The sequence below is a fragment of the Monodelphis domestica genome, chromosome 2 (genome assembly GCF_027887165.1).
Source record: "Monodelphis domestica isolate mMonDom1 chromosome 2, mMonDom1.pri, whole genome shotgun sequence".
Taxonomy (NCBI): domain Eukaryota; kingdom Metazoa; phylum Chordata; class Mammalia; order Didelphimorphia; family Didelphidae; genus Monodelphis; species Monodelphis domestica.
Genome location: NC_077228.1, coordinates 229,219,999 through 229,246,755, shown reverse-complemented (window position 1 = coordinate 229,246,755; position 26,757 = coordinate 229,219,999). Strand labels below are relative to the sequence as shown.

Below are 26,757 nucleotides of genomic sequence, written 5' to 3'. Positions count from 1 at the left end.
ATCTTGCCCAGGTGAGAATTCAGTGCAATTACAAAGCATTCTGGGAAGTGAGCAAGGACTTTCGGGGTTTTGAGTCCAGGGTTCAAGTCTCCATTTTTACATCTACAATAAACTATCATATTTCATTTGCACTGTCCCTTATGTCCATTTCAAATGTTTTCCCTTCCTACCTTTCTCTATGAAAATCATACTCAACCTTTAAAGTACTACTGAGATTCCACTTCCTTGGTGAAGCCTTCTCTAAGACCTCTCCTTTGATAGAGATTCCTCCCAACCCCACCTCAGTCCTCACTTAGTACTTTGCTTTTATCTCTCTAAAGCAATTGTCATATAATATTGCACATAATGGCTATGTGAATGCTTCTTATTCCTCTTTTAGACTGTGAATTCTATGAAGGCAGGGACAATATCTTATTTCAACTTTGCATCTTCTTAGTTCAGTGCCATGGACACAATAGACAATTTAAAATGTTTTTGGATGAATAAAATTTTCTAGTACTCAGAAGCTACTGGGACAAAATTTGCACAATTGAGGAAGCTAAAGTGGATTGGTGGATTGAGAGCCAGGTCTAGAGATGGGAAGTGCTGGGTTCAAATCTAGGCTCAGATATTTCTTAGCTATGTGACCCTGGGCAAGTCACTTAGCCTCCATTGCCAACCCTTACTGCCCTTCTGTCTTGGAACCAAAAGGTAGTATTGATTTCAAGATGGAAAGATTAAAAGAGAGGGTTAAAATTAAAATGGTTGGACTTGGAGTCCAAAACCACCTGGATTTGAATCCCACTTCAGAGACTTCTTAGTTGTGTGACTTATAGTAAGTCACTTAACCTCTCAGATTGTGTTTTCTCATCAGTAAAATAAGGAAAAGAATACCTAAGCACTAACCCATGATGCTGTGAAAATCAAATGAGATTATGAATGTCTAAGGGAAGGAATCCCCCCTTTTCTAGCTCAGTTAATATAATAGGCATCCTGGAAGGCTCAGAATATAATCATAATGAATAAAGAAGATGTTTACAAGTTTTCCTGCGACCACAAAAGTATGTGAATAAGTTATTTGACCTACTTGAGAGTATTATAGGGCTTTGGCCATTGGATAAAGACAACTGATACCAAATCCTTTGATTGTCTAAGAAAATTAATCATTCTGCCTTGGAATTATATTTAATAGAAGCAATCCACTTAGCAGATGAGGAATGCAAGATTGGGAGATACGCTTTGGGAGATACTCCCAATATTAGGGGAAAAGGTACTCCTCTTCTTCCATTGGCCTTGTCACCTAATTCACTGGACCAATAAGAGGAAGCATCTTCTAAAAGTGAGACTTTCTCAAAGCAAAGAAGAGTTCTTAGAAAGAAACAATCCCTGGGAACTCAGTTCAGCAGAGATGCTGGATGGAGGAAATGGCGTTGCAATACCAAGTTGTAAATTGCCCTTTTCCACAGAGTTCAGTTACAGATGCTGTATGTATTTCTGAGATGAGGTGTTCTGGTTTTATGGAAGGAATAATTTGTATCAACTGTTCCTACTATGTCATCTTAAGTAAATATTTTTACTAATAGCTAATTGTGTCTACTGGCTGATTTTTAATGGGAAACAAATTGATGGGGGTTAAGCTACAGTTCAGGGGTAATCAGCCACAAGGTTACTGTCTAGAACACAAAATAACAATCACCCTATGAGGACCCCTCTTACAAATGTGAATGGAATTGGTAAAGTAGTTCAAAGAGGGTATTACATTCATAAAATACTTTGCAAATCTTGAAGTACTAGATTCCTTTTTTCCTTCCTTTCTTCTTTTTTTTCTTATTATAGATTTAAATTTTTTAGACCCTTATCTTCCATCTTAGAATTAATATTGGTTCCAAGTTAGGAGAGCAGTAAGGGCTAGGCAATGGAGGTTAAGTGACTTGCACAATGTCACCCAACTAGGAAGTATCTGAGGCCAGATATGACCCTAGGACCTTCTATCTCCTGGTTCCCAAAGCACTGAGCCACCTAGCTTTCCCCAGATTCAATTATATTTATAATGAAATAATGAATAATTTGATGCATAACAAATAAGATATTAATATTATGTAATATTAATAATAGAATAGAATAAATTTTGTATTATATATCATATATGAAATATTAATATAATCAATAGCTTTCATAAGTTTTACTGCCTACTATAATAATACTTTCCAAATGTCTTTTTTTAATAACTATTCTTTTAAACAAGGTATCATCTATATTTCCTAAGAGACCCAGACCTCATTACAAAGAATTTGAAAAAAAAGAACAATTGTATTCTTGTTTTTAATCCTTCTTATCTGTTGTAGCTCTAAGACTTAGTGAGGGACTATTAATTTTGCTCTCTGAATTCAATAAAGTTAATCCAGCATCCCAAAGTCTCTCATTCAAGAGACACTGCCCTCCTTTTCCTTTTAGGAACACACTGGAACAGACATGATTGCAGCCAAGTTCAATGATCTATTGACTGGTTTAAGAGGGGAAAGTCTAGGATACAGATGCCAGAGGACAAGGGATACAAAAGAGTAAAACTGTTACAAAAAAAGCAGTAGAATTCCTTTCATAGTAGGATATGATACAAATTAGGTTCTCAGCAAAATTCCAGGCTCACTAGAGATAGAGTTCATCTTCTGGCCCCTTCTTGAGGTTCCTTCCTCAGCATCCTATAGTCTACTTAAGAATATGTAAACAAAACTCTCAACCATCAGCTTGGCAAGTCATTCAAAATTGCCTGATAATTGAAATAACTGGAGCTTGAAGGCATATCATCCCAATTCTCTTGTCGTTCAATCATTTTTCAGTTGTGCCCAATTCTTTATGACCCATTTGGGGTTTTCCTGGCAAAGATCCTGGAATGGTTTACTATTTCCCTCTTCATTCATTTTACAGATGAAGAATCTGAGGCAAATAGGGTTAAGTGGCTTGCATAGGATCACATAGCTAGTAAGTTTTAGAGGCTAGATTTGAACTCATAAAGATTAGTCTTCTCAATTTCAAGGTCATTCCTCTATCTGCCTTGCCACCTTGCTACTCTCCCTGTTCTCTAAACATTCCAAATCACCAAAGGGCTCATTTCTCTGTCTTTTGGAAGTTGGTAATTTTGAAGCTAAATGTCCAACATTCAATGTACTGCTGGGGGAATTTTCACATGTTTGAAAGACAACAATAGCTTTTGTTCTCCATTTGAACCAATGCCCAGATATAGATCAGCAAAATCTCATTCCTATTTTCTGAGAGAAGCTACAAAAACTAAAAGTTTAAGCCTGGAACATAAACACCCACATAGTGCCGTAGTCTCGATGGACTCTACTGAAAGAATCTTCTGTGGATTTTATCCTTCTTCATCACTGCCTATAGTTTCTACCCATTGGGTACTTTGATGATCTTGCTGGATCACAAGGAGAGTGGTATCAAGATTACCTAGCCATGCAATCATTTGAATTATTTAGTGCCAGCTCCCACTATGCCCAGAACCAGGGACTCTTATAAGGTCGTGATGTTCTCACATTTCCACTAATCTCATGGAATTTTCCCATTGCTTGGAAGCTACAATTTTAATCTAATCTCCTAATTAGATGTTCTTTGCCCTCTGTCTAAAGAACTACAACAATCATGCAGTTAGAAAATGTCAGTGTGGGAGTGGACCTTAGAGCCCATTTATTGCAGCATCCTCATTATTGATATTGTTGCTAAAAAAAAAAATTGTGTTAGGGGAGGAAGACTATGAATGATTTTGATGACCTTGTGGAATCTAAGAATTTTTTAAATTACATAAGTGAAGGGCAGCTAGATGGCTGGCTTGGTGAATAGAGAGTCAGCCCTCAAGACAGGTAATCCTGGGTTCAAATCTGGCCTCAGACACTTCCCAGCTCTGTGATTCTGGGCAAGTCACTTAACCCCAATTGCCTACCTTTACTGCTCCTCTGCTTTGGAACTAATACTTAGTATTGATTCTAAGAAGGTAAGGGTTTAAAAATAAATAAAAGTATGTGAGTGAAACATATACTTACAGAATGCCTGTTCTCCCCTGAATCTGAAAAAGAAAAATGATATTCAAGTGAATATCAGGAAGCAACCTTATCTTCGAAGAAGGCATACCTATTATGTCTTCATCCCCAACACCCAGTTACAGAAGGGAGTTTCCAATATTCTTTAGAACTTTCTAAATTAAGGAAAGGAAATCAGGCCAAGTTTGACTTAACCATAGGGAAGTAGACATAGGGTGTTTATTATCTGCTCAGTTGTTCCTCTGGCTCCTACTGTACACAGAAGAGTGCAACCTCATCACTAATCTTTCTGTATATAACAAGGAATCCCATGTTTAGGTGTCAAGCTTCCACTAGGTTTCTAGGCTCCAGGTTCCCCCTTAGGAAAATAGCTCCCAAAAATCTAAATGATCACCTCTGACAACCCAGGAATGGCTATCTGTAGCACAAATTAAATTTATCTTCTGCTAAGATCTCTCTCTGCCAAGCAGCAGGAGAGCTGGGACCGAGGAAACCATTTTCTATTAAGAGACAACATGGTGTATTGGATGAAGTGCTGGAACTGAAGCCACTAAAATCCAATTTAAAATCCCATTCTGATGTTTACTAGTTGTGTGATCACAGACACGTCATTTAATTGCCCAGAGCTTCAGTTTCCTCATCTACAGAATGGAAATAATGTCTATAGTACCTGTATCATAGGATTGTTGTGAATCTCAAATGAAGGCATGTATATCAAGAGCTTTGCATACTTCAAAGAGTCAGGTAAATATCAGCTGTTCCTAAATCTATGCACATATAAATGCAGATCCTTTGTACCAGACAGAAGAGAGGCAGGAATCCTGGAAGACCCAGGGTGATGAGTGAGTCCATCCATTAAGGAGAAGGGAAGTTTTCTGAAAACTTCTGTACATTCAGCCAGACCTCCAAGTAGAGAGTCTCACACCCACACTTGATCTACAATAGATCTAAATGAGCCAGAGTTTTCCCAATGGGAGGTTTTGTAATTAGCCACAAATAGTCTTCGAGGAAGAGCAACAATACTTCATACAGTTTTTCTCAATTATCACTCTTCTTCCAGATAATGTCTATTATTAATGAAGCCCACTATTCCCTTCCCCTCAAATCTGACCTTGGGATGGGAAAGGCTGCCCATGCTTGGTTTGAAGGAGATAGAGTGAGAAGAGGGAGATTATGTCCTGGATCTTAAAGTTCAATAGAGCTTTAGAGAAAGCAGATGTAAGAAGGCAGGCTCCAGAGAAAACACTTAAATCCACGATGATTATAAAGCTACAGGTGAGAAATGGAGATCCTGTCCAACTCACATGCCATGGAATAACCAAAACCTGGACTGAGTCTGAACGGTGGGCTTACTTTATGCCATCATCCAAAGTCTGGGCCCATAAAGGCAAGTAATTGGTTAGAACCTCAAAGAGGCAAGTACAAGATTTTTTAAAAAAATGTTTTTAAGGAAAATTATGTTGCTATCTCTATAGCTGATAAACTACATCTGTGGATTAAGCTTCCTGTTCAGATTAGGTGGTTATATAATCAACTGCCTTTCCTCATTTAGGGAGGCATATTCTGATTGCAGACAAGGAGTTTGTACTTAAAAACATTAAGTGTATAGCAAACCCAATATCATTACACTGGCTTATGCCCTCTCCTCTCTGGAAAGTTAGAAGGTTGCTATGATACCATCATAGCTGTGCCTGTAGGCCTTTTCATTGCACTTGGCAAATCCTTAGAGTACTATATAAATGCTTTTTTAAAAACCTTGCCTTCTGTCTTAGACTTGAGATCTACTCCAAGGCAAAAAAGTGGCAAGGGCTAAGCATTTAGATATAAGTGACTTGCTCAGGATCACATAGCTAGGAAATATCTGAGGTCAAATTTGACCCCAAGACCTTCTGCCAGTAAGTCTGGCTCTCAATCCACTGAACTACCCACCTGCCCCTTTTATAAATACTAATTGTTATTGTCATTGGTATTGTCATCTCTCTGATAGCTTTTAAAGCATCTTCTATTGGTGTCAAGGGGCCCTTGGCTGCCCTGAACCTTCCTCACCAAGGCCAAATTATTCAATTTAATTCAACATACACTTATCAATTGTCTTCTCTATGTAGGTGATTCCCAGATCTACCTTTTCAGTCCTGTTCTCTCTCATTAGCTTCAGTTCTGCATTACCAACTGTCTTTTGGTTATCTTGAATTGGCAAAATAGTAGATATCTCAAAGTCATTATGTCTGAAACAGATCTCAGTATCTTTTCCCCCAAACCTTCCCCTCTTCTGAACTTTCCTATTTACTGTTCAGGGCATCATCATCCATCCTCCCAGTTACCCAGGTTTGAAACCTGAGTTATCCTATGCCAAATTTTGTTATTTCTTGCTTTGCAATGTCTCTTACCTAAATCCCCTTCTATTGAATCACCACCCTAGTTCAACTGTCACCTGGATTATTGAGATAGTTACTTCTAATTGGTCTTCCTGGATCCTATATCTGTCCACTTTAATCTATCCTTCATTTAGTTGCCAATATGGTTTTCCTAAAGGGCAGGTTTGAACATATCACCATCACACTCAATAAAGTCCTCCGTTTGGTATTTAAAGCTCTTTATAACCTAGCCCCTTGCCACCTTTCCAGCCTTCTTACACTTCATTCCCTCCACACATTCTGTTGCTGTTTATCCTTCATTTCCAAGAGGACCAACAGCATCTCAAGGGTAATGTCTTGACTTGTGAGTGAATCGTATTTAAGTGAAAAAGTTTTGCAGAGTTATCAGCCTCACTCTCTCTTCCAGAGTCATCAAAGTCCAAGGTAAAGGCAAAAACCAAGATGATTGGTGATGGCCTGGAATGCAGTGGATGACCTTGGCTTCTTTAATGTCTGACCAAGCTCTAAGTGTGCCCCAGTGCCTGCTTCAGCCACCTTCTATACATTATGCACATCCATTCTACACAGGCCAACTTGCTTTACCTGCAACAGGACACTCTTGTTCCTGTGTCTGTGTCTGAATTGGTTGGCCCTGTCCTCTGTATCTGGAACTCTCTTCTTCCTCACTAGCTCTCCTCAGGATTCAGTTCAGCTCTCATTTTCTGCAGGAAGCTTTTCTGCTCTCCCCTAGTCCTAGCACTTCCTTTATGAGATCATCTTCTATCTCTACCTATCTCATACTTACTCATCTATTTTCAAAGAGTTGTGTTCTCCCATTCAAATATAAGGACAGAGACTAGTTTTGACTTCCTTTGTATCCTAAATGCTTAACAAGTTATCTGGGTATACACAATAAGCACTCAAAGTGATGAATGCTTGTTGACTGATTGACTGACCAAGAAATTTAAAGTCAAAGGGGACCTAAGAAATCATCTAGTTCTGGGATCCATGAATTTTTTGTTTATTAAAAATATTTTATGCCTATATTTCAATATCATTGGTTTCCTTTGTAATATTACATATTTTATTTTATGCATTTTAAAGGAACTAAACATATAAATACAAAAGCAAAAGGGCCTCTCCTCAAGGGAGCTCACATTCTATTGGAAGGCCAAGAATCTGAAAGAAAAGCAAAAGAAAAGCTTTATCTCTATCAATTCTCTCCATTCGTCATAGAGGCTTCATCCCTCTTCCTCTTCCAATCAAGCAGCAATCAGATCCGTCTTCTCTCAGGACCATTTGTCCAAACCTACTCCCAGGCTGGAGACTCAAGTTTGCTCTTTATTGGTCAGATTGCTTAATGCCTAATTGCTTATCTTCAGGGAACAGTTTTCCTTTTTCACTCAGAAAAAGGCCAAAGCAACTAGAACAATCAGAACAATGTGCTGTTAAGATGTTTCCCAAAATAACCAACACTAAAACACCAAGGGTTGGAAGGCAGCAGGTGAATTGAAAGATTAAGTAGCAAAGGACCTAAAAATTTTAAGTCAAAAGGGACCTTAGAAAATCATCTAGTTCTGGAGAAAATGAATTTTTTTATTAACAAATATTTTTTAATACCAGTATTTCACAATGGTTGGTTCACTTTGTAATTTTACCTACTTTATTTTTGGCCTTTAAAAACATTATTTGGGGCAGCTATTTCAAAGAGAAGGCTGGTCTAAAGTCAAGAGGACTTGAGTTCAAATATGACCTCAGACATTTACTTATTTGGATAAGTCATTTAATTTCTCTCTGCCTCAGTTTCCTTTTCTGTAAAAGGAGGATAATAAGAGCACTTACTTCCTAGAGTTGTTGTGAAGATTAAATGACATAATATTTGTAAAGAGTTTAGCACAGGGTGTGGAGCATAGCAGGTACTTGATAAATGTTTGTTCCTTTCCCTCTCACCTTTTCAAGCCTTAATTTGATACACTTATGATCTTCAACTTCCTTTAATTATTCTAATGAGTATACATATATATATATGTATATATATATATACATATATATATTTGAGTGGAGGTCCAAAGTGTTTCACTAGACTCCCAAAGGGATCCATGATATTAAAAAAAAAAAAAGTTAAGAACTCCTGATCCAGTTCAACCTCCATAGTTTACAGATGAGCAAATTGAGACCCAGGAAGGGGAGTCAACTTTCTCAAGGTCACATAGGTAGAAACTGGCCCCCAACTATTTCCTAGGATCATCCTGGGTCATAGATGAGGTCTGGAAGGGATTTTGGAAGCCTTATTTATTGATGAGAAAACCAAAACCCAGATAAGTAAAAAGGCTTGCTCAAACCAGACATATAAATAAGTGGTAGATTCAAACCCAGGTCCTCTGAATCCAACTCTAAATATTCTTTGTCCTATGTTGTGCTATGTGACCAAAGAAATTTTAAGATTCACAGCTATGTAGTATAAGACTACAAGAGGTCACTAAAGATATAGGTGGGCTGACTTGGTCCCTCTCTGAACCCTGGGTTGGGCTTTCTGACACTCTATTTTCTAAATCTGAATCCTGAATTCATTTTTTCCTTGCAACTCATCACTGAGGAGATTCCTCAGTTCTATTGATCTAGAATTATCAGAGAACATTAGATTTTAGAGACCATCTAATGTTATTTCCTTCACTTTATAGAAAGGAAACCAAAACTGCAAAGAGAAGAGACTAGTTGTGTAACCCTGGGCAAGTCACTTAATTTCCATTGTCTAGCCCTTTTGCCTTGGAACCAATACACAGTATTGATTCTAAGATGGATGGTTAAAAGGATGGTTAAAAAAAAAAAGGCCCAGATTCAGAGGACCTGTACTTAAATCTTATGGGACCCATAGCACATCTTTAACTTCTCTAACTTCACTTTTCTTATCTGCAAAATGAGGGATAACCATGCCAGCACTTCCTACCTTGCAAGGTTGTAGAGAGGAATAAAACACTTTGTAAAAACTTCAAGGGATATAGAAACATGAGCCATTGATAATATTGTTATGCCATGTTGCATCCATTATCTTCAATGGGGAACCCAGCCAGACTCTCTTATCTAAACTGATGGCAAATGTAAGACTCCAACTTGGAAAAGATGGGGAAAATAAAAGTTGGTTAGAAAAGAACCACTAACTTATTTCAAATAGTGAGAAACAGAGTGGAGTTTAAAAAGGAGGGATATTATTATCTGAAGGTCAAAACTTTATGAGGGAAATCATCTTCCTCTAAGGGGAGGCGGGAATTGGCAGACCAAAGCGGCAGCCAGCCACTTAATGAGATTTTAATATCACTGGACCTTTCACTAGGCCAAAAGGAAACATTTCGTGCTTGCCTTTTGTGAGAGAGGAAAAAAAGGAAGGAAAAGAAGAAAGATTTCAGTTTAAAACTTTAAAATGTAAAAAAAGGACAGATAAAGCAGGAAATTAAGTTTAAGAGGAAAAATCCCCTTGAGGATAGTCTCTCAGACTTGACATTTAGCAAGTAAGAGGAGAGTAGTTGTTTTGTGGTGATGATTTTGGGGGGACGGGATTGAGCTGAAAGGAGATGAATAGATTGGAGTTATGGCTTTCCAGAGCAAGTTTCCATTACATGTAGAAGCTAGGGGAAGATTCTCTTTGTAAACAAGGCTGGGCCAACCAAAGTGAAACACTCTTTGTTTAATGAGTAGGGAGCCAGAGAAACTTCTCCCAAGAGCCGCCAGTCTGGACCAGAGACTCAGGGATTAAGAAAAAACCAAGGGTTTATCAGGAAGTAGAACAGCTGATGCAGTAAAATTTTGAGGGTGGAGGAGAGTTTCCCTTCGGGAAAATAAACCTGACCCACCCACCGGCTGCATTAATGCCTAGAATTCCTGTTAAGCATTCACTCCTTTGGCTTATAGGCGTTAAGGGAGATTGCTTTGTATAGTGCAGTGGTCCCCATTCCTTTCAAGTTGGGCGACCCATTCTTTTCATCAAAAAATTTCTATGGCAACACCCCCAACGCCACACCACACACCCACATCACTGTCGTTAATACTGCAACTGCTAACCCAGAAAATGCCTTTTTTCTTTTATTGTGTCTGACTTCGTGACCCCATTTGGGGGTTTTCTTGGCAAAGATATTGGAGCAGTTTGCCATTTCCTTCTCCGGCTCCTGCAAACAGGATTAAGAGCCGTTAGTGACAAACATATGTGGTGAGTGCGCATAAGACTTTGCGGACTCCTTGCCACGCCCAGCTTTTGAAAACCATGGCTACTAGAAGAAAAGAGGATTGGGGGGACTTAGAATTTTCCCTGGGTTCAGGTTTTCTTATCAACAAAACAATAGGATTAGCCTCGGATCTCTAAGCGCCCTCAGGATTTTTTACAGGGTTTTTACAAGCTTTTCTTGTAAAGCCAATCCCCTTGGGAGATAGGAACGCAAGAAACTCGGTGAGTCATTTATATTTCTGTGTCAGGGAGTTTGTTGGATTCTTTCCTGAGAACAGTTTTGATAGTGGTAACGGCAGCAGGAAGTGGAGGTGGGGACAGGAAGTATTACTGATTGGAGGAGGGTGGGGAGGAAAAGGGCACCCAAAGGGGAGGCTGAAACACTAAAAACTACTTCACAGTTTTTCTCAGGACACAGTCTCTTTAACGAGGGCAGCTGGACGGGGGTGGGGTAGGGGTAGGTGCACTGGGGTGATGGGAAAATGTTACAAATCTCAAATAACGACCAAATCCCCAAACACCAATGAAAGCAGTGCGAAATCTATGAGCACTGGCTTTGTGAATATCCTTGCGCTCAAAACAGGCAGCAGGAACCCATGTGACCCCTGCTGACCTTATAGAGACCCCATCTAGTCCCTGCTTCCGTGATAGGCTTGCCACACTCGCGGCCGATGGAAGAGAGAAGTCCCCTAGCATCCAGAAGACTGTAAAAGGGATAAGGAGAAGAGGGAAACCCTCTTGTTCTTAGGATAAATGGGGATTGGAATGGATTGTCACATTTGAAAAGATTGGGAACCGCAACCCTATACTTTGCTCTCTCCTTAATTTCCATAATCCAAAGGAAACTATGGCAGCTGGTAAATGGGGGCTACTCCCTCAGTCCTCAGAATTGCCCTTCTACCTAGCGCCCTGCCTCTAAGCAGGAAACACAAGGGCTCTTATTGCTGATTGTTTGCGGGGAGGCTCATAAATAACAAGGAAAGGATTACTTTCTAGACACGTTTCTGAGGGAGATGTATAGTCCAGTTTAGTGTATAAAAAGAACTAGCGATTTGAATTGTCCAAAAATTTAATGGGGAGACTTCACAAGGTCATAAAATTCTGCATTGGGGAAGTTCAAGTAGAACAAGAACAACCAACTGTCCAGAGAGTCAATGAGTATTTGTGCTTCAGGTTGGGATTCCAGGAGTATAATAGATATACCAGTAATAAACATGTATATGTCTCTTTAGGGCTAAAAAATGTCTTTTTCATGCATTATTTTTTTGTCCCAGAATTCCACGCATGTGCCATTATCCCTATTTTACAAATAAAGAAGCTCATATCACAATAGTAGTGACCTATCTAAGGTCACAGAGCTAGCAAGGTAAGTGGCATAGGAAGGACTCCAATTCAGGTTTTCCTGCACAAGACTCTTGCAGTCAGAATATTATTAGTGTGGGGCCACAGGGCCACTGAAAACAAAATGTTCTATGTACTTTAAACACTTCTAGCTATCTAGATGGATTAAGGAAAACAAAAAATAAAACTCAGACCTTCAAAAGTGGACTTCTAGGACTTGAGTAAAAAAGATTCAAAGGCATTAGTGATAGAACCAAGATTAGAACCCAGGTTTTCTCCTTTCTTTTAGAACAGAAGATCTTTTGATGAATTCTGAGTGAAGATTAAAACATACTTTTTTTCACTTTATTTTTCTTGTGGCTTTTGGAGGGAGGTTGTTTTGTAAAATGAAAATATATTTTTCATTATTTCACATATAATTGGTATCAGATTGCTTGCTTTCACAAGAAGGGAGAGGAGCAGAAAAAAGGGAAAGAATCTGGAACTCAAAATTTTAACAAATAAATATTAAAAATGTAATTGAGAGGGGGTAGCTAGGTGACTCAATGGATTGAGAGCCAAGCCAAGAGATGGGAGGTCCTGGGTTCAAATATGATCTCAGATACTTCTTAGCTGTGTAATCCTGGGCAAATCACTTAATGCTCATTGCCTAGCCCTTACCACTCTTCTGCCTCTTCTGTATTGGTTCTAAGACAGAAGTTAAGGGTTTCAAAAAAATTTTTAATTGAGAAAAATTTAATGAAATAAATAAAAATATACTTTAAAATAATAGGTGGTCTTAAGCTGGAGTTCATGAACTTTAAAATAATTTGATATCTATATTTCAATACAATTAACTTTCTTTGCAATCCTATGTATTTTATTTTATGCATGATTCCAGAAAAGGATCCACAGGTTTTGTCAAAGAAAAGAGGTTAAGATCACTTCCTTTAAAGGCAGTTCTTTTGGTTTAGTTTCCCTTTGGTGATAACTAGCTGGTTCACTTAGGATGTCATAACAAGATTTTGCAGTGGGATTCAAATTTAACAAGGGAAAATAATTTTCTAGCTGCAATGGAGCAATTCTGTGTCACCGAAAGAGATTAACAAAGGTTATTGTGGCATCTGCTTTATTAGATGCCATTGGAATCTGGATGGTGATTTACTAATCCCAACTGACAGGAAGCTACATGGTGCAGTGAATACACAGTTAGGCCTGGCATCAGGAAAACCTGAGTTCAAATCCAGCCTCAGCCACTTACTAGCTGTGTGAGCATGGGCAAGTCACTTAACCCTGTTGTCTCAGTTTCCTCATCTGTAAAATAAGTTGGAGAAGAAAAAGGCAAACCATTCCAATATCTTTGCCAAGAAACCCTCAAAAAAGATCACAAGGAGTTGGGCATAATTGAAAAATAACTCAACAATAATGACAAGTTCAAGCTAAGAACTGGTCTGGCTTTGTCTGGAAGCAAAGAAATAGGTCCAATGGCATATTAGTGTGAGAATTCTATGCTTCTTGGAAACACTCAAGGAGCTGCTTAAAGCCAGAAGGATTCTTAGAAAACATGTAGTGTAAACCTCCCATATCTTAGAGATAAGGAAAAATAGATCCAGAGCAGTTAAATTTGCCCAAAAGTAGTAAGTAGCAGAGCCAGGGCTTATACCCATTTCCTTTGATTCCAAAGCCAGTGCTCTATATCATGTTAATTGCCTAACATCCAACTAATGATATAACACCACATTTTCAATGAGAGATTAGAGTGTCAGAGGGGATAGAGGGTTGTCAGGAGTCAAGAAGACCTAAATTGGGTTGAGATTCCATCTCTGACAGTAACTAAACTATATGATCATCATCAGGCAACTCCCTTGGACTTAGTAACTAAATCATAGTCAGTTTGTCAGTTTCATGAGGGGGAAATTCCCACAATTGGCAGCTCTATATATTGATGAAATCCTGGATTTTTTTTTTTCATATTCCCTCCTGGTAATTTGGCACTCAGATAATTTTGAAGAACTAGATGTATTTAAGGAAGAGAGATGGAAAACATGATGACCATTTTCAAGTATTTGTAGGCTTTCATGTAAAAGATGCCCAGGTCTATTTTTCAAGGAAGAAATGGATATACATGTAAATTTGATATAAGGAAATACATCCTAACTCTTAGGGCTGTCCAAAAGTATAATTGGTTGTGATTCTTCAAAAATCAGAATACCATTTGCTTGATGTCATAAAAGGAAATCTTTTTCAGATGGGGTTGGACTAAATAATTCTTGGGGTCCCTTCCAACTCTCAGATTCTATAATTGCTAAGATTTTCTGATGTGCAGGTTGATGGAATGAAATGGAAATCAAGAGACCTGGTTTCTCTTCTCAGATCTATCATTAATCTGTGTTATCTTGGTAAAGTCATCTTCTGGCCTTGGTAACTTCATCTATTAATAGGAGACTGGACTACATTTCTAAATTCTCCACTAGCTTCATCATTCCTGATTCCTCAGCTAGAAATAGATATTCTCATAGGTGTCAAATCATTCATGCAGACTAGAATTCAACTCCATGCTGTGAGATACTTGGAGAAAGAATGAATGTACTTTCTGAAGGGAAAGGGTCAGTTCACAGGCATTCTGAAGAGAAAGTGGGTATTGTTAATGAATCTTCTGAGAAGGAAGAGTCTGTTAACAGATACTCCAAGGAGAGAGAATACTATTGGCAGTTGTGGCAATTTTAAATGAGAGAAATGTGCCCCAACTTTTTGGAGCAATACAAGCAAAGAGGTGGAGAAATACAAGCAGATGAGACATGCAAATTAAAAACAAAAGGTTGCTGGGCTGCATGGTCAGCAAGTCCTTGCTGATCTTCACCTTGATTTCTGTCAAGAGCTCTTGGAGTATAAACCCAAAAAGCTTCTTCCTGGAGCTGGCTAGATGGTCTCCAGGACGCTGTGGGTCCCTGCCTTGACCCATCACGTTGTTACACTATTCTTTAAGCCAGCCCATCCAGAGGTCACTCCTGGGAAGACTCAAGCTACTAGGCTTTGTACTCCCCAACAACAGACTGCCCCCTATCTTCATAGCTTCCCAAAACATAATTCTTTCTGGTTATTATTTACTTTTATGTGTTGTTTTTTTCCATAAGAATTAAGCTCCTTGAAGTCAGGAGCAGCCTTTCTTTTGTATTATTATCCTTAGCAGTTAGCACCATGAGAAACACATAGTAATTAAAGGCTTAATAAATGTTTTTCATTCATTTATCATCTGTCCTACAAAGTGGGTATATATACTCTGTCCTTTCTACCTATTGCTCAGTATGGCTGATCATCAAAATGCAGCTGGGTGGCTCAGGGGATTGAGAGCTAGGTCTGCAGATGGGGAGTTCTGGGTTCAAATATGACCTCAGACACTTCCTAGCTGTGTGACCCTGGCTGAGTCATTTAACCTCCACTATCTAGTCCTTACCTACATGATATTGATTCTTTGACAAAGGTAAGGACTCCCCCCCCCCAATTATCTTTGCCAATTGTGAAGGGTATGATAACCAAATACCCAATGGCTCACTCAAAATACTTGTGATTTTCAGTCTTACCTGACAGAGCTATCCCTATCCTACTCTACTCTCCCCTTCCATTGTGCCCTTTGAAAGTTGCTTCTATTTTTTTTTGTTTGTTTACTTGTTTTTGTTTTTTTGTTTCAAACCTTACCTTCTCTCTTAGAATAGATACAAGTATTGGTTCAAAAGCAGAAGAGCAATAAGGGCTAGGCAACTGAAGTTAAGTGACTTGCCTAAGGTTACACAGTGAAGAATTCATGTATCTAAATAGTCTACATTTGAACACAGGACTTCCCATGCCTGTTTCCCTATCTACTGAGCCACCTAGCTACCCCTAATAAGATAGGTTTTTTTTTTAACTCTTACTTTCTATCTTAGTAACAATTCTAAGACAAAAGGATGAGGATTTGGCAAACAAAGTTGTGACTTGCCCAGGGTCAAAAATCTAAGAAATAAGGCCAAATTTGAACACAAGTCCTCCCAACTCCAAGTCTGCCATTCTATCTACCATACAACCTAGCTACTCTAGTTGGCTTCTATTGTTAGTAACAACTCTTCATCTTACACATGTGACCTTCCCAGGGAAATTAGTGTGTGTGATATAAAAACTGTTTATATTCATTATCTATGTACATGTTATTTCTATTCAAGAAGCTAAACTCCTTGAGGGCAGAAACCATTTTTTTTGTTGTTGTTTTATACCTCCAGCACCCAGTACATAGTAATTACTCAATAAATTTCTCATTGAACTGAATTGTAGAGAAATGCCCCCTCCCTACTTAGGACATGCGATTTTCTTACTCTAATCATTTCCCATAGTTCTGCTACTGAATTTCCTGGTCCAGGAAAAAAAAAGGGGGATTGGTAGCATCCATTTAAAAGCATATGAATGCCCCTTCCCTCCTGGTCTTTTCACTTGCCTCCTGACACTCACTCCTCCCCTTGGCCTCCCATCTCCATGCCCAGCCCTCTTCTTCAAACCTCTCTAGCCCTCCCCCTCCACACCACTGGTCACTAGCCAACTTACCAGCCTTTCTGATTTCACTGTAAACAGTATCAGTTCCTTTCCTTTCAGGAGCTGGAAAAGGTACGGGCACAGATTCAGTATCTTTCCTTTAGACCAACAAAGTTAAGATACTCTATTAAATCTTGGGTGTCTTTGGAGATATGGTTGTCTAGGACACCACACATATTTCCCATTCTTTATCATTACATCCTGATGAAGGGAGGGGCTACCCCATCAGGGTTACACACTTTAGTTCAATGAATGCCTACCTACCCACTAGAATATTCCCAGATTCTTTTTACTGAGGAAAGAATAAATTCTTCTTTTTTTTTCAACCCTTAACTTCTGTTTTAAAATTGATATTAAATATTCATTCTTAGGCAAAAGAGGGGTAAGGGCTCAGCAACTGAGGTTAAATGACTTGCCCAGAATCACACAGTCTAAGGTTAGATTTGAACCCAGGACCTCCCATCTCACAGGCCTGGTTCACTATTCACTGAGCCACTTAGCTGCCCCTAAGAATAAACTTTTCTTGCTTAGCCAACTTTCCTGTAATTAGAAATGTGTACAATTCAGGGATACTCACTGAAGCACAGGGAATACAAAGACAAAATGAAATATTCCAAGCCCCCCAGGGAATTTATGGTTTATAGGGGGAAACAACACATCCAAATATAAGTAAATACAAAATACATACCAAGTAAATTTTTGTTAATTTAATTGTAATGTGTTTTATACAATGCCTGGCAATAGTAAACACTATATAAATGTTATTTTTATCATCAACAGTAGACAGAGGGGCAGAACAGCTGGTCAGAGGGGAAGAAAAGGAGAGAATTTTTTAAAGTTTGGGACCAGAAATAAGGCCACTTGGCACACCCAAATGCCTGCATTAAATGCCAGGATCTGTGTTTAGTCTCCATCTGTCATTAAGCCCCCTGAACTCCACCTCTAACACCTGTTACTTAAAACTGTCATTTAAGGCTTTCAGCTTTATGACTAAAATATCAGGGGGGTGACCTGGACTTTCAGAGTAGTAGACTATAACAGAAAAAAATCAAACTCAAGACCCCGAACCTGACCACATCACTCCCCTTTCTTGCCTCCTACTGTCCCCTTTCCCCAACACATAAAATGACCTAGCAAATACTCTCTTCTTTAAAAATTACCCAAAATATCTTATAGGAGAAGAGAAAATGAGATTTTTCTTTCTGTTCTTCTCGAGGATTTTCCTCTCAGTCTGGCTCTTGCAAATAAATGTTGCAACTGATTCCTGACAGCCCCTCTGGAGGGGAGTGACCCCCCTCCACTAAGGTCCTCAGTGGCCTGTCATTCTTTCCTCACTTCCCATCATCAGAGAAAAAAAAAGAAAGAAAAAATTCTCCCACAGGGAATCTTGCTAACCTTATGGACCCACCTCACCATGTATCTTTCTGTTCTACTGGCTTAGCTTGCTCTGCCTTAGGAATAGGAAAGATCTTGAAATTAATTCTATTCTCTTGTCTCTTTATGTTATCCATATAGATTTCTCCAGACACTAAAGAAATTGAGGTTTCTTAGAAAGGGACTTTTCTTTAGGGAAGCAGATGGTTTGAGATGCTGGATGCGTCTCAGGATCCTACTTATTCTCCTTCAAACTACCAAAGACCTGTGCTACCTTTACAAGGAAAAGAGAATTTTACTACCGTAATAGCTGACAAAGCTATTCACTGAGGCTTCACTCAAAGGAGGAGAGCTCTGTAATTATCTAAACCTCCAAACACATTAACCTGCAAACAACCTGGAGATGATCTCCTCCTGCACTTCTCCTTTCCCAAATCTACTATCCTATATAAACATCAGCAAAATAAAGACATTAATTTCTAGGAAGTGTAAATAGAGTAAGGCTTAGCAAAAGGGTGCAATATTTAGGGGGCAACCAATTACCACATACTGGAAAGAGTACTAGACTTGGAGTCAGGAAGACCTAGGTTCAAATCCCACCTCTGATACTTATTAACTGGGTCAGCATGGGCAAGTCACTCAGCCTCTCCAAATCTTAGTTTCCTAATCTGTAAAAAAAATGTTGGGGTCAAGGCAACTAGAACTTATTAATTTTGTGGTATGTGGCATGCATCATGCCAAGAGCTAGAGATTTTTAAAAAGGCCCCAAAACTAGTCTTTGCCTTCAAGAAACTTAAATTCTAATGGGTAAGACATTCTAATAAGTAGTACATAGTATATGGGAAATGTCCTGAGAGGGGATGGCCTTAGCAGCTGGAGGAACCAGAAAAGGCTTCCTGGTATAAGTGGGATTTGAACTGGGTCTTGAAGGAAGTAAAGAAAAGTAAGAGGCTGTGGTAAAGGGTAGGAAGCAGTGGTCTTAATGCCGTCTAAGATCCCTTTCCATATTTAAAATTATGATCCTGCTATAATGGGGGGGATATGTTCTTTTATGTGTCCTTTATGTAATCCAACCAATTCCAGCCACAAGTGACTGAGGGGCAGGTAGTGTGTGGTGATGAAGAATCTTCTCATTGGCTAATGATCTAGAAGCCCTGATGGCTCCTGACATATGGATTGAGCCCCCTTTGCTTCTTTTTATTCTTCACCATCACTCTTCAGTTTGTACACTCTGCTCCATTTCAGCAACCCATAAGCCAGCAGTCCTTCTAGCTCTTCAGCCAACTAGAAGACACAGTACCAGTACTACCACACAGGACCAGTCACTCGTCTTTCAAAGAAGGCCCACTATAGCTCCACTGATTGAATTGGAACCAGACCATCTACACTTGCTCTAAATGACCTACCAGGGAGGGCAAATCTGAGCATGCTCTAAAGCTTGGGCCCTCATTGTCCAGTCTTCCCATCATGCTGCCCTACTGTGATCCTTCAGCAACTTTTTAAAAATTGAGATTAACATCTAGTTAGACTAATGATTAAAATTGGAAACCATGGGAATAGGAAAATAAGAAGTTTCTTCTTCCCTACCTCCATCCCATACCTCAGTCTCTTAGTTCCTCCCTTTTGTGGTACCAGGTGTCCCTCTGGACTGTACTTGGTACCACTTGCCTCAGGGGTAAAGATTGCTTGTTATGACTCCAGCCAACCTCCAAAGAAGCTTCTTTGGAAATGGATAATGTGTATGTACTCTAAGTTTAATGATTTAAAAAAAAATCACTTTGTAATCCTTTAAGTGCTACTTGAATGTAAATGATTACTATTGTCTGAATAATTAGATTTAGATAATGGGGCTAATAAGTCTAGGATAATCTTGATAAGAGCTTTAGAACTGATTTAGAACTACAGAATGTCAAAACTAGAAGGGGTTCCCTTAGTTCCCACCCCATTGTACAACAAAGAAGCCAAGACCCAGAGAGGTCCAGATGTTTATCTGCTAGGGAGTTTGGGTAGTCATAATTTGGGGGCTATGATAAGAACCTGGCAACAGTGGCAACTACGCAACAGGTTAGGGCTTCTGGGAGAATGTCAGCATTCTCCCTACCTAAGTAGTAGTTCAGATGCAAAGAAATGACAAATATAACCAATGTTATTTATAAATAGCTATAAAGTTTGCAAAGTGGTTTACATACTTTTCCTCACTTGACCCTAGGAGGTAGGTACTAAAGGTATTACTATTTCTAATTTACAAATGGGGAAACTGAGGTTGAGTGAGATTAAGAGATGATCCCATAGTCACACAGCTAGTAAGTGTCAGAATCAGGGTTTGAGTATGGGTCTGCCTGGTTGCAAGTCCAATTCTATACCCAACATACCACTCTCATCTTAAACTCAAGGTTAATAACAACAATATCCATCAATATGTTCCATTTTATGGATGAGGAAATGAGTCTCAGAGAGAGGGGTAATTAGCAAACTAATGAGCACCAAAGCTGGGATTCTAGTTCATCTCCCGAATCCATATAGTGTCCTTTTTATATAACATCACCACATCTACATGACTAAATCTAGACACTGTCTTCAAGAGGAAATCTTTTCTTCCCACACATGTTCTGAGTAGGAAGGGGGAACTTGTAATGGGGATTTTTTTAACCCTTACTTTCTATCTTCGAATCAATATTAATTATTGGTTCCAAGGCAGAAAAGTGGTAAGATACAGACAATTGGGGTTAAGTAACTTTCCCAGGGTCACACAGCTGGGAAGTGTCTGGTGTTAGATTTGAATCCAGGGCTGGCTCTTTATCGAATGAGCCACCAGACTACCCCTGCATTGAGGATTTTTTTACTACATAGTTCTAATATTTTTAGCATGAACCAAATTCTTTTTATACCATCAGCTGTTCAGGAGCTCTAATTTGCAATACAAAGACTTAACAGGCTATGGTCATATATTTTGTTTCATAGATTCCCATGTCCAGTCTAGTTTCCCTCTTGAATTCTAGTTCTGCATAACATCTAACTTCTATTAGGCATCTCAAACTCAATTTGTCCAGAACAGAACTTACTATCTTTCTCCCCAAAACCCACACCACTTCTGAATTTATTTCTGCCACAGACATAACCATTCTTCTCATCACCTAAGACACCTCAGTGTCATCCTCAACATCTGACTCTCCTTCCTGCCATTTATCTCATCAGTTTGCAAATCTTAATGATTCTACTTCCACAGCTTTCATATTTCATCTGTTCTCTCCACATAAACTGCCACCACTTTCTTTCACTCCTTCACCACTTCTTGCCTGGGCTATTCCAATAGCATTCTATTATTTTTAACTCCTTACCTTCCATCTTAGGATCATTATTGAGTATTGGTTCCAAAGCAGAAGAGTAGAAAGGGCTAGGCAATGAGAGTTAAATGACTTGTCCACAGTCACCCAGCTAGGAAGTGTCTGAGGTCAGATTTGAACCCAGGATGTCCCACTTCTTGATATGGCTCTCAATCCACTGAATCACCTTCCAATAGACTTTTAACTGGGCTCTCTGACTCAAGTCTTTCCTTTTACCAGTCTGTTCTCTACACAGCTGCCAAAATTATCTTCTTAGCATTGGTCTAACCATGTCTCCCTTGATGTGATGACTCCCTTGATAGAATATAAGCTCTTTGAGGGAAGGATCTATTTCATTTCTGGCTTTGCATATCTAGCACCTAGCACAATGCCTGATACAGAGTATGTATTTAATATGTGCTTATTGACTGACCAATTTCAACTCTGTATTAAATCTGGGATTTCTAACATGCATTCCATCTGTAACCTCTAGGACAGGGAGTTCTTTTTTTTTTTTAGACCCTTACCTTCCATCTTAGAATCAATACTTTGTATTGATCCCAAGGGAGAATAGTAAGGGCTAGACAATGGAGATTAAGTGTGACATGGTCACACAGTTAAGAAGTATTTGAGCTCACATTTGAACTCAGGACCCATCTCCAGGTCTGGCTCTCAATCTATTGAGCCACCCAGCTGTCTCCTAGAACAGGGAATTCTTAACACTTTTTGTGTCATGGACTCCTTTGGCAATCTGGAAGCCCTTTTCAAAATAATATTTTGAGAGGTGTATAAAATAAAATATATAGAATTACAAAGGAAACCAATTGTATTGAAATAATTTACCAAAATAGCTTTAAAAAATACAGAGATCCCCAGGTTAAAGAACCGCAAACTTTGAGAATAGATTTGGCTAGAGGTTAAATGACTGGTTCTGGGATTAATCATATTAAATTATTATGGGATATTTCAGTGACTGTGAGTTTACCACCTCAATGCATTCTGTATTCCAAATGCAAGCTATTTCACTATATTCCATTGTGTGGTAGAAAGAAAAGAATGTTGAATTCTGGGGGCCTGGATTCACATCCATTATTGGTGTGACCTTAGGTAATTCCCCTCTCTCTAAACCTCAGTCTTCTCACCTATAAAATGAGAAAGTTAGACCTTTCTGGGTCACATGACCAACAAGATGAAAAACTAGATATTCTCCAATCTTCCCTCACTTTCCAAAAGAGAAATAAGATGGATTCATAGGACAAGAAAGAGGGCACCCACCAATGAATTATGAATTCATTGAATTATGAATTCATGAATTATGAATTTTACATCATGCAGGTTAGGGGTTCTGTGCCTCAGTGATTTAAAATATCTGCATAAAATTTTTGGCTCTCCCTTCATACCAAAGAAATCTGCATTTTTCTTTTTTTATGGAGTGTTTACAATACCTTATTATAAAATTTGGCTTAACTATTTGGCCCTAGGCTATATAGTTTCTAAACTCTTTCTGTGCCGTTAGCTGGCCTTCATGTGTTGACTCCAACTTCTGTAAAACTCCAAAAATATTGCCATTTAATATTTTTTAACCAACTTGAAATATATTGGAGAAAGTCAAGATTTGGAAAGGATACCTAAAGTACCAAAGAATGCTCATCTTTAAAGCAGTCCCTTAGAATCTCTTCCCAACTAGCTTCTACCCTTTGATCAAGGACAAACAACTTATCCTACAAGTTGGACCAGGAACCTACACTGGTATTCCTCTCCAGCTACAGAAACTGTCAGCATATCCATCCTCCCACCTGGAAGGGAGACATGAATTTTGACTAATTGTGTAGAAGGAGAGAATCAAAAGCTTTTTTTATTGGGGTGAATCCTAGTTTAGAGATCCTTAGGACTGCAGAGACTGTCAAGAATACTCCTCCAATGCCAGAAAGAGAACTGGCATTGATTTAGCTAGGTCAGAGAGGAAAAAGATGAAAGCTAAGGATAACTGGGGCATTAGACCACTTTGTGTAGCTGCATTGGACCTGAAAAAAAAAAGAGGATTGAAGTTTACAGTTGGGGCCAGTCATACCTCTTTTGTCTAAAACTAACAAGGGCAAAAAATTAGGTTGATGAAATAAAATTCCCTCATTGTGGTAGGAGGCTGAGATAGTTTTGTAATCCAGATTAGGAAAAAAAAACCCTGAATCTACTGTGGTGAGTTTCTTCACAGAAGCATAAGAAAGCATCATAGATCTGAAATACAAAAAGTGGATGAAAAAATTGACAGAAAAAGATTTAAGAGACAGCAATGTTCATAGACTATGTGATCTTTGTATGACTGAAAGCATTTGACTTCAAAGACAGAATTTACAAAGACAACTTAAGAATCATAGATCTCCCAGAAAAAAGATGACAGATTACAGAAACAAACAAACAAAAACTCTGAACACCAAAATGCAGGAAATAAAACAAAACTTCCCAGGACTTCTGGAGGTTGAAAACAAAGCACCAATTTTTTAAAAGTTGAAAGATCACTCCTGGAAAACTCATATTTCAAACTCGTTAATTTAGCAATTCCAATGACATCAAATTCTACATACCGATGGCAGAACTTCAAATACAAAAGAAAGATAATTCGAATGACACAAGATTATTCTATATCCACTAGAAACCACAGAAATAAATGGAATAAAAATTCCAAAAAGCAAAAGAGCTTAATACACAACCTAAAATGACATATCTATCCTACAAATCTGAGTCTAATCATTAACAAGAGATTTGTTTTCTAGAAGAGGAAGGTATTTAAAGCATTCTAGAAAAAAAAACACACACACACACACAAAAAGGTACAAAATATTCAACTTGCAAATATCCCAGACAACAAAAAACACAAGAAAGTTTAATAAGTACAACTATTAAGCAAAGAAAAGTAATAAAATATACTATCATATCCCTAGAGGTTACTTTATTTTTAAAAAAGGAATAAAGAGCATGACCTATGAGATTTTTTAAAAAGATATTAAAAGTATACAAAGAAATAAACATGTAAATGGAATTCAGAGAAATAGAAGTGGAGGTAGAAGAGAACAGGAGTATCAAGGACTAAATAGCACCAGAGAGACAGAAACAGAGACAGAGACAGATAGAGGCAGAGGCAGAGGCAGAGACAGAGACAGAGACAGACTGAGAGACTCCAGCCCATACCTTTTATCCTGCCCCCATGTGCCACAACATAAGCACACAAAAATGAGGTGCAACTAAGGGAGTGTTTTCTATCATCACAAATTAAAGAACAAAAGTTTAAAAGAGGCAGGAAGAGAAATGAATTCACAAGGAAAAGAAAGCAAAGAAATTCTTCTTAGAAAAATAAAACCTAATAAACAAAAGAAGTTGGAAGGAAGAAGCAGGGTAGATTTTAAACACTTGAGAAAAAGACTGTGAAAAGGAGAAAGGGAAGAGAAAAGGAAGGAAGGAAGGAAGGAAGGAAGGAAGGAAGGAAGGAAGGAAGGAAGGAAGGAAGGAAGGAAGGAAGGAAGGAAGGAAGGAAGGAAGGAAGGAAGGAAGGAAGGAAGGAAGGGAGGGAGGGAGGGAGGAAGGAAGGGAGGGAGGGAGGGAGGGAGGAAGGGAGGAAGGGAGGAAGGGAGGGAGGGAGGGAGGGAGGGAGGGAGGGAGGGAGGGAGGGAGGGAGGCCAGTCAATAATTTAAGAAAAATCTCTAAAAGAGGGAAAGAATATCAAATGGGACTGAGGATGAGGTTGGAAAGAGAGTGAATGCAAACAGGGTTGTATCAATACAGTAATTATATGGACAAAGTGCTGAGAAAAGAGGAAAGTGAACAAAAATGTATATGAAACTATAGATAAAACAAAACTTTAGATATTAGTGAAACAAACAATTCAATAATATAGAAAAGAGTGGCAGAATGAATTTAAGAAAACAAAAGATCCACAATCTGTTGCTTGCAAAAAAAACCCACAACAACCAAAGGCACACATAAAATCAAAATGAAAGGTTAGAAGAAAATTTACTGTGCATCAGATGTTTGTTTTTTTTAATAGGAGTGGCAATAACACAATCAGATAAGTAAAAAATGAAAATGTATAATCTCTACAGCTAAACAAGGAGACTACATTATGCTTAAAGGAATCATAGATAACAAACTGGTAGCTGTCTTAAACTCTTATGCACCAAATGCATGGTAAATAAATTTATAAACGGAAAATTAAACAGTCTGTGAAAATGCATAGTAATATAATGGAGAAATGACCAATGAAGGTTTAATTGTCAAAGAATGAATAGATATTCTCTATTTGTTTCTAGTCATTGAACATGCACAAATATTTTCCTACATGATTCCAGTCCAAGTAACTACATGGAAAGTTGAAAGGGGCCTATTTCCAGCTATTAGTGACTAAGTAGCTGATACTGTGTGATGACAACATTTTCTAATTGTTTAAAGATCCAGTAGAATTATGGCCTTAGGAGGTACTGAACCAGAACTGAGTTCACATTCAAAAGAGACAAGCTGCCAGTCTCCTGGTCTTTTCCTTCATGGCAACGAATGGGGAATTGTAAACTGCCAAGCAGGGAGAAGAACAATTGCTCTATTGCATTTCCAATCACCATGTGTCTGTGAACCTCTGTTTTTTTGTGTTTATTCTTTCCTGATCATAGGCGAATGAGTATCATGAGGAGAGAGTACTCAATGACTATACAATCTTCAGTGATCCATTAGAGCCATCAGAGACCCCTCAGCAACCAGTCAGTAGTAAAGCCCACTAGAGACATCAACAATTGCCAACGAGAGAGAAAGTGCCTACAGATGGATGTAGAAGGTTGGTCATCACCTGAGGAGGGTAGTGGATCCTAGGATTGGTGCCTTTCTAAAGTCCATAGCCAACACTTCTCTCCATCATGAGTAGTCACAATCCCTGAAGCTGCTTCCATATAGACCATAAAGCAATAAAAATAGTAATCAATTTTAAATGTACAAGCAAAAGACATGGACTTAAATGGAGATTTAATCATGGAATATTTAATAAAAAGGGGTCATATTATGTCATGAAAGCAATTAACAACTATGTAAAAGGAAATCAAAATGATGGCAACATACCAAATTTTCTGAGATGCAGCTAAAGCAGTCCTCAGAGCAAAAATTATATCCCTAAAACATATATTAACAAAATAGAAAAAGAAAGGATTAATGAACAGAATATGCATTTTTAAAAATTAGGTCAACAAATAAACCCAAAGTAAGTACAAAAGAAGAAATCTTGAAAATTAGACAAGAAATAGATAAATTGGAAACTAAAAAGACAAGGTAACTGATTGGATAAAACCAAAAGCTTTGAAAAGTCTAACAAAAGTTGATAACCTGATAAAAAAATTGGCACTAAAATTGGTACAAAAAAATTTAAACCACATTAGACCAAGAAAGAATAAAAATAATTATAAGAACCTAGCACAGTTATAGGTCAACAAAGCTGAGAGCTCAAAATAAAAAGGGGATTGCCTTCAAAAATATAAAATATCCAAATTAACCAAACCAGAGATAGAGATCTTAAAAAAAATCAGTCTCAGGAAAAGGAAAATGAACTAGTTCTAAA

At 38.3% G+C, this 26,757-nt stretch overlaps 1 protein-coding gene and 1 long non-coding RNA gene across 8 annotated transcripts in view; one reads left to right on the top strand and one right to left on the bottom strand.

The window, feature by feature from the left end:
• PECAM1 (platelet and endothelial cell adhesion molecule 1) overlaps positions 1–26,757 on the bottom strand; it is a 98,984-nt gene that overhangs the window by 9,378 nt on the left and 62,849 nt on the right. The window contains exons 14-16 of one of the 7 annotated variants that reach the window (XR_008916428.1): positions 26,265–26,315; positions 16,485–16,535; positions 4,026–4,048 (exon numbers count right to left, since the gene is read on the bottom strand). The exons of 1 other annotated variant lie outside the window; for it this stretch is intronic. Coding sequence is in view for 4 of the 6 variants with exons in the window: in XM_007482794.3 (XP_007482856.2) it covers positions 4,026–4,048; positions 16,485–16,535 (74 nt within the window). In the remaining 2 variants the exon portion in view is untranslated. Of the gene's footprint in view, positions 1–4,025; positions 4,049–16,484; positions 16,536–26,002; positions 26,089–26,264; positions 26,316–26,757 lie in introns of those variants that run through there. 5 more of the 7 variants (XR_462249.3, XM_007482794.3, XM_056817284.1 and 2 more) reach the window with 5 other exon arrangements.
• Positions 10,318–26,348, top strand: LOC130457262 (uncharacterized). Its single transcript, XR_008916429.1, has 2 exons — positions 10,318–10,814; positions 25,826–26,348. It is a non-coding gene; the product is annotated as an uncharacterized LOC130457262 (long non-coding RNA).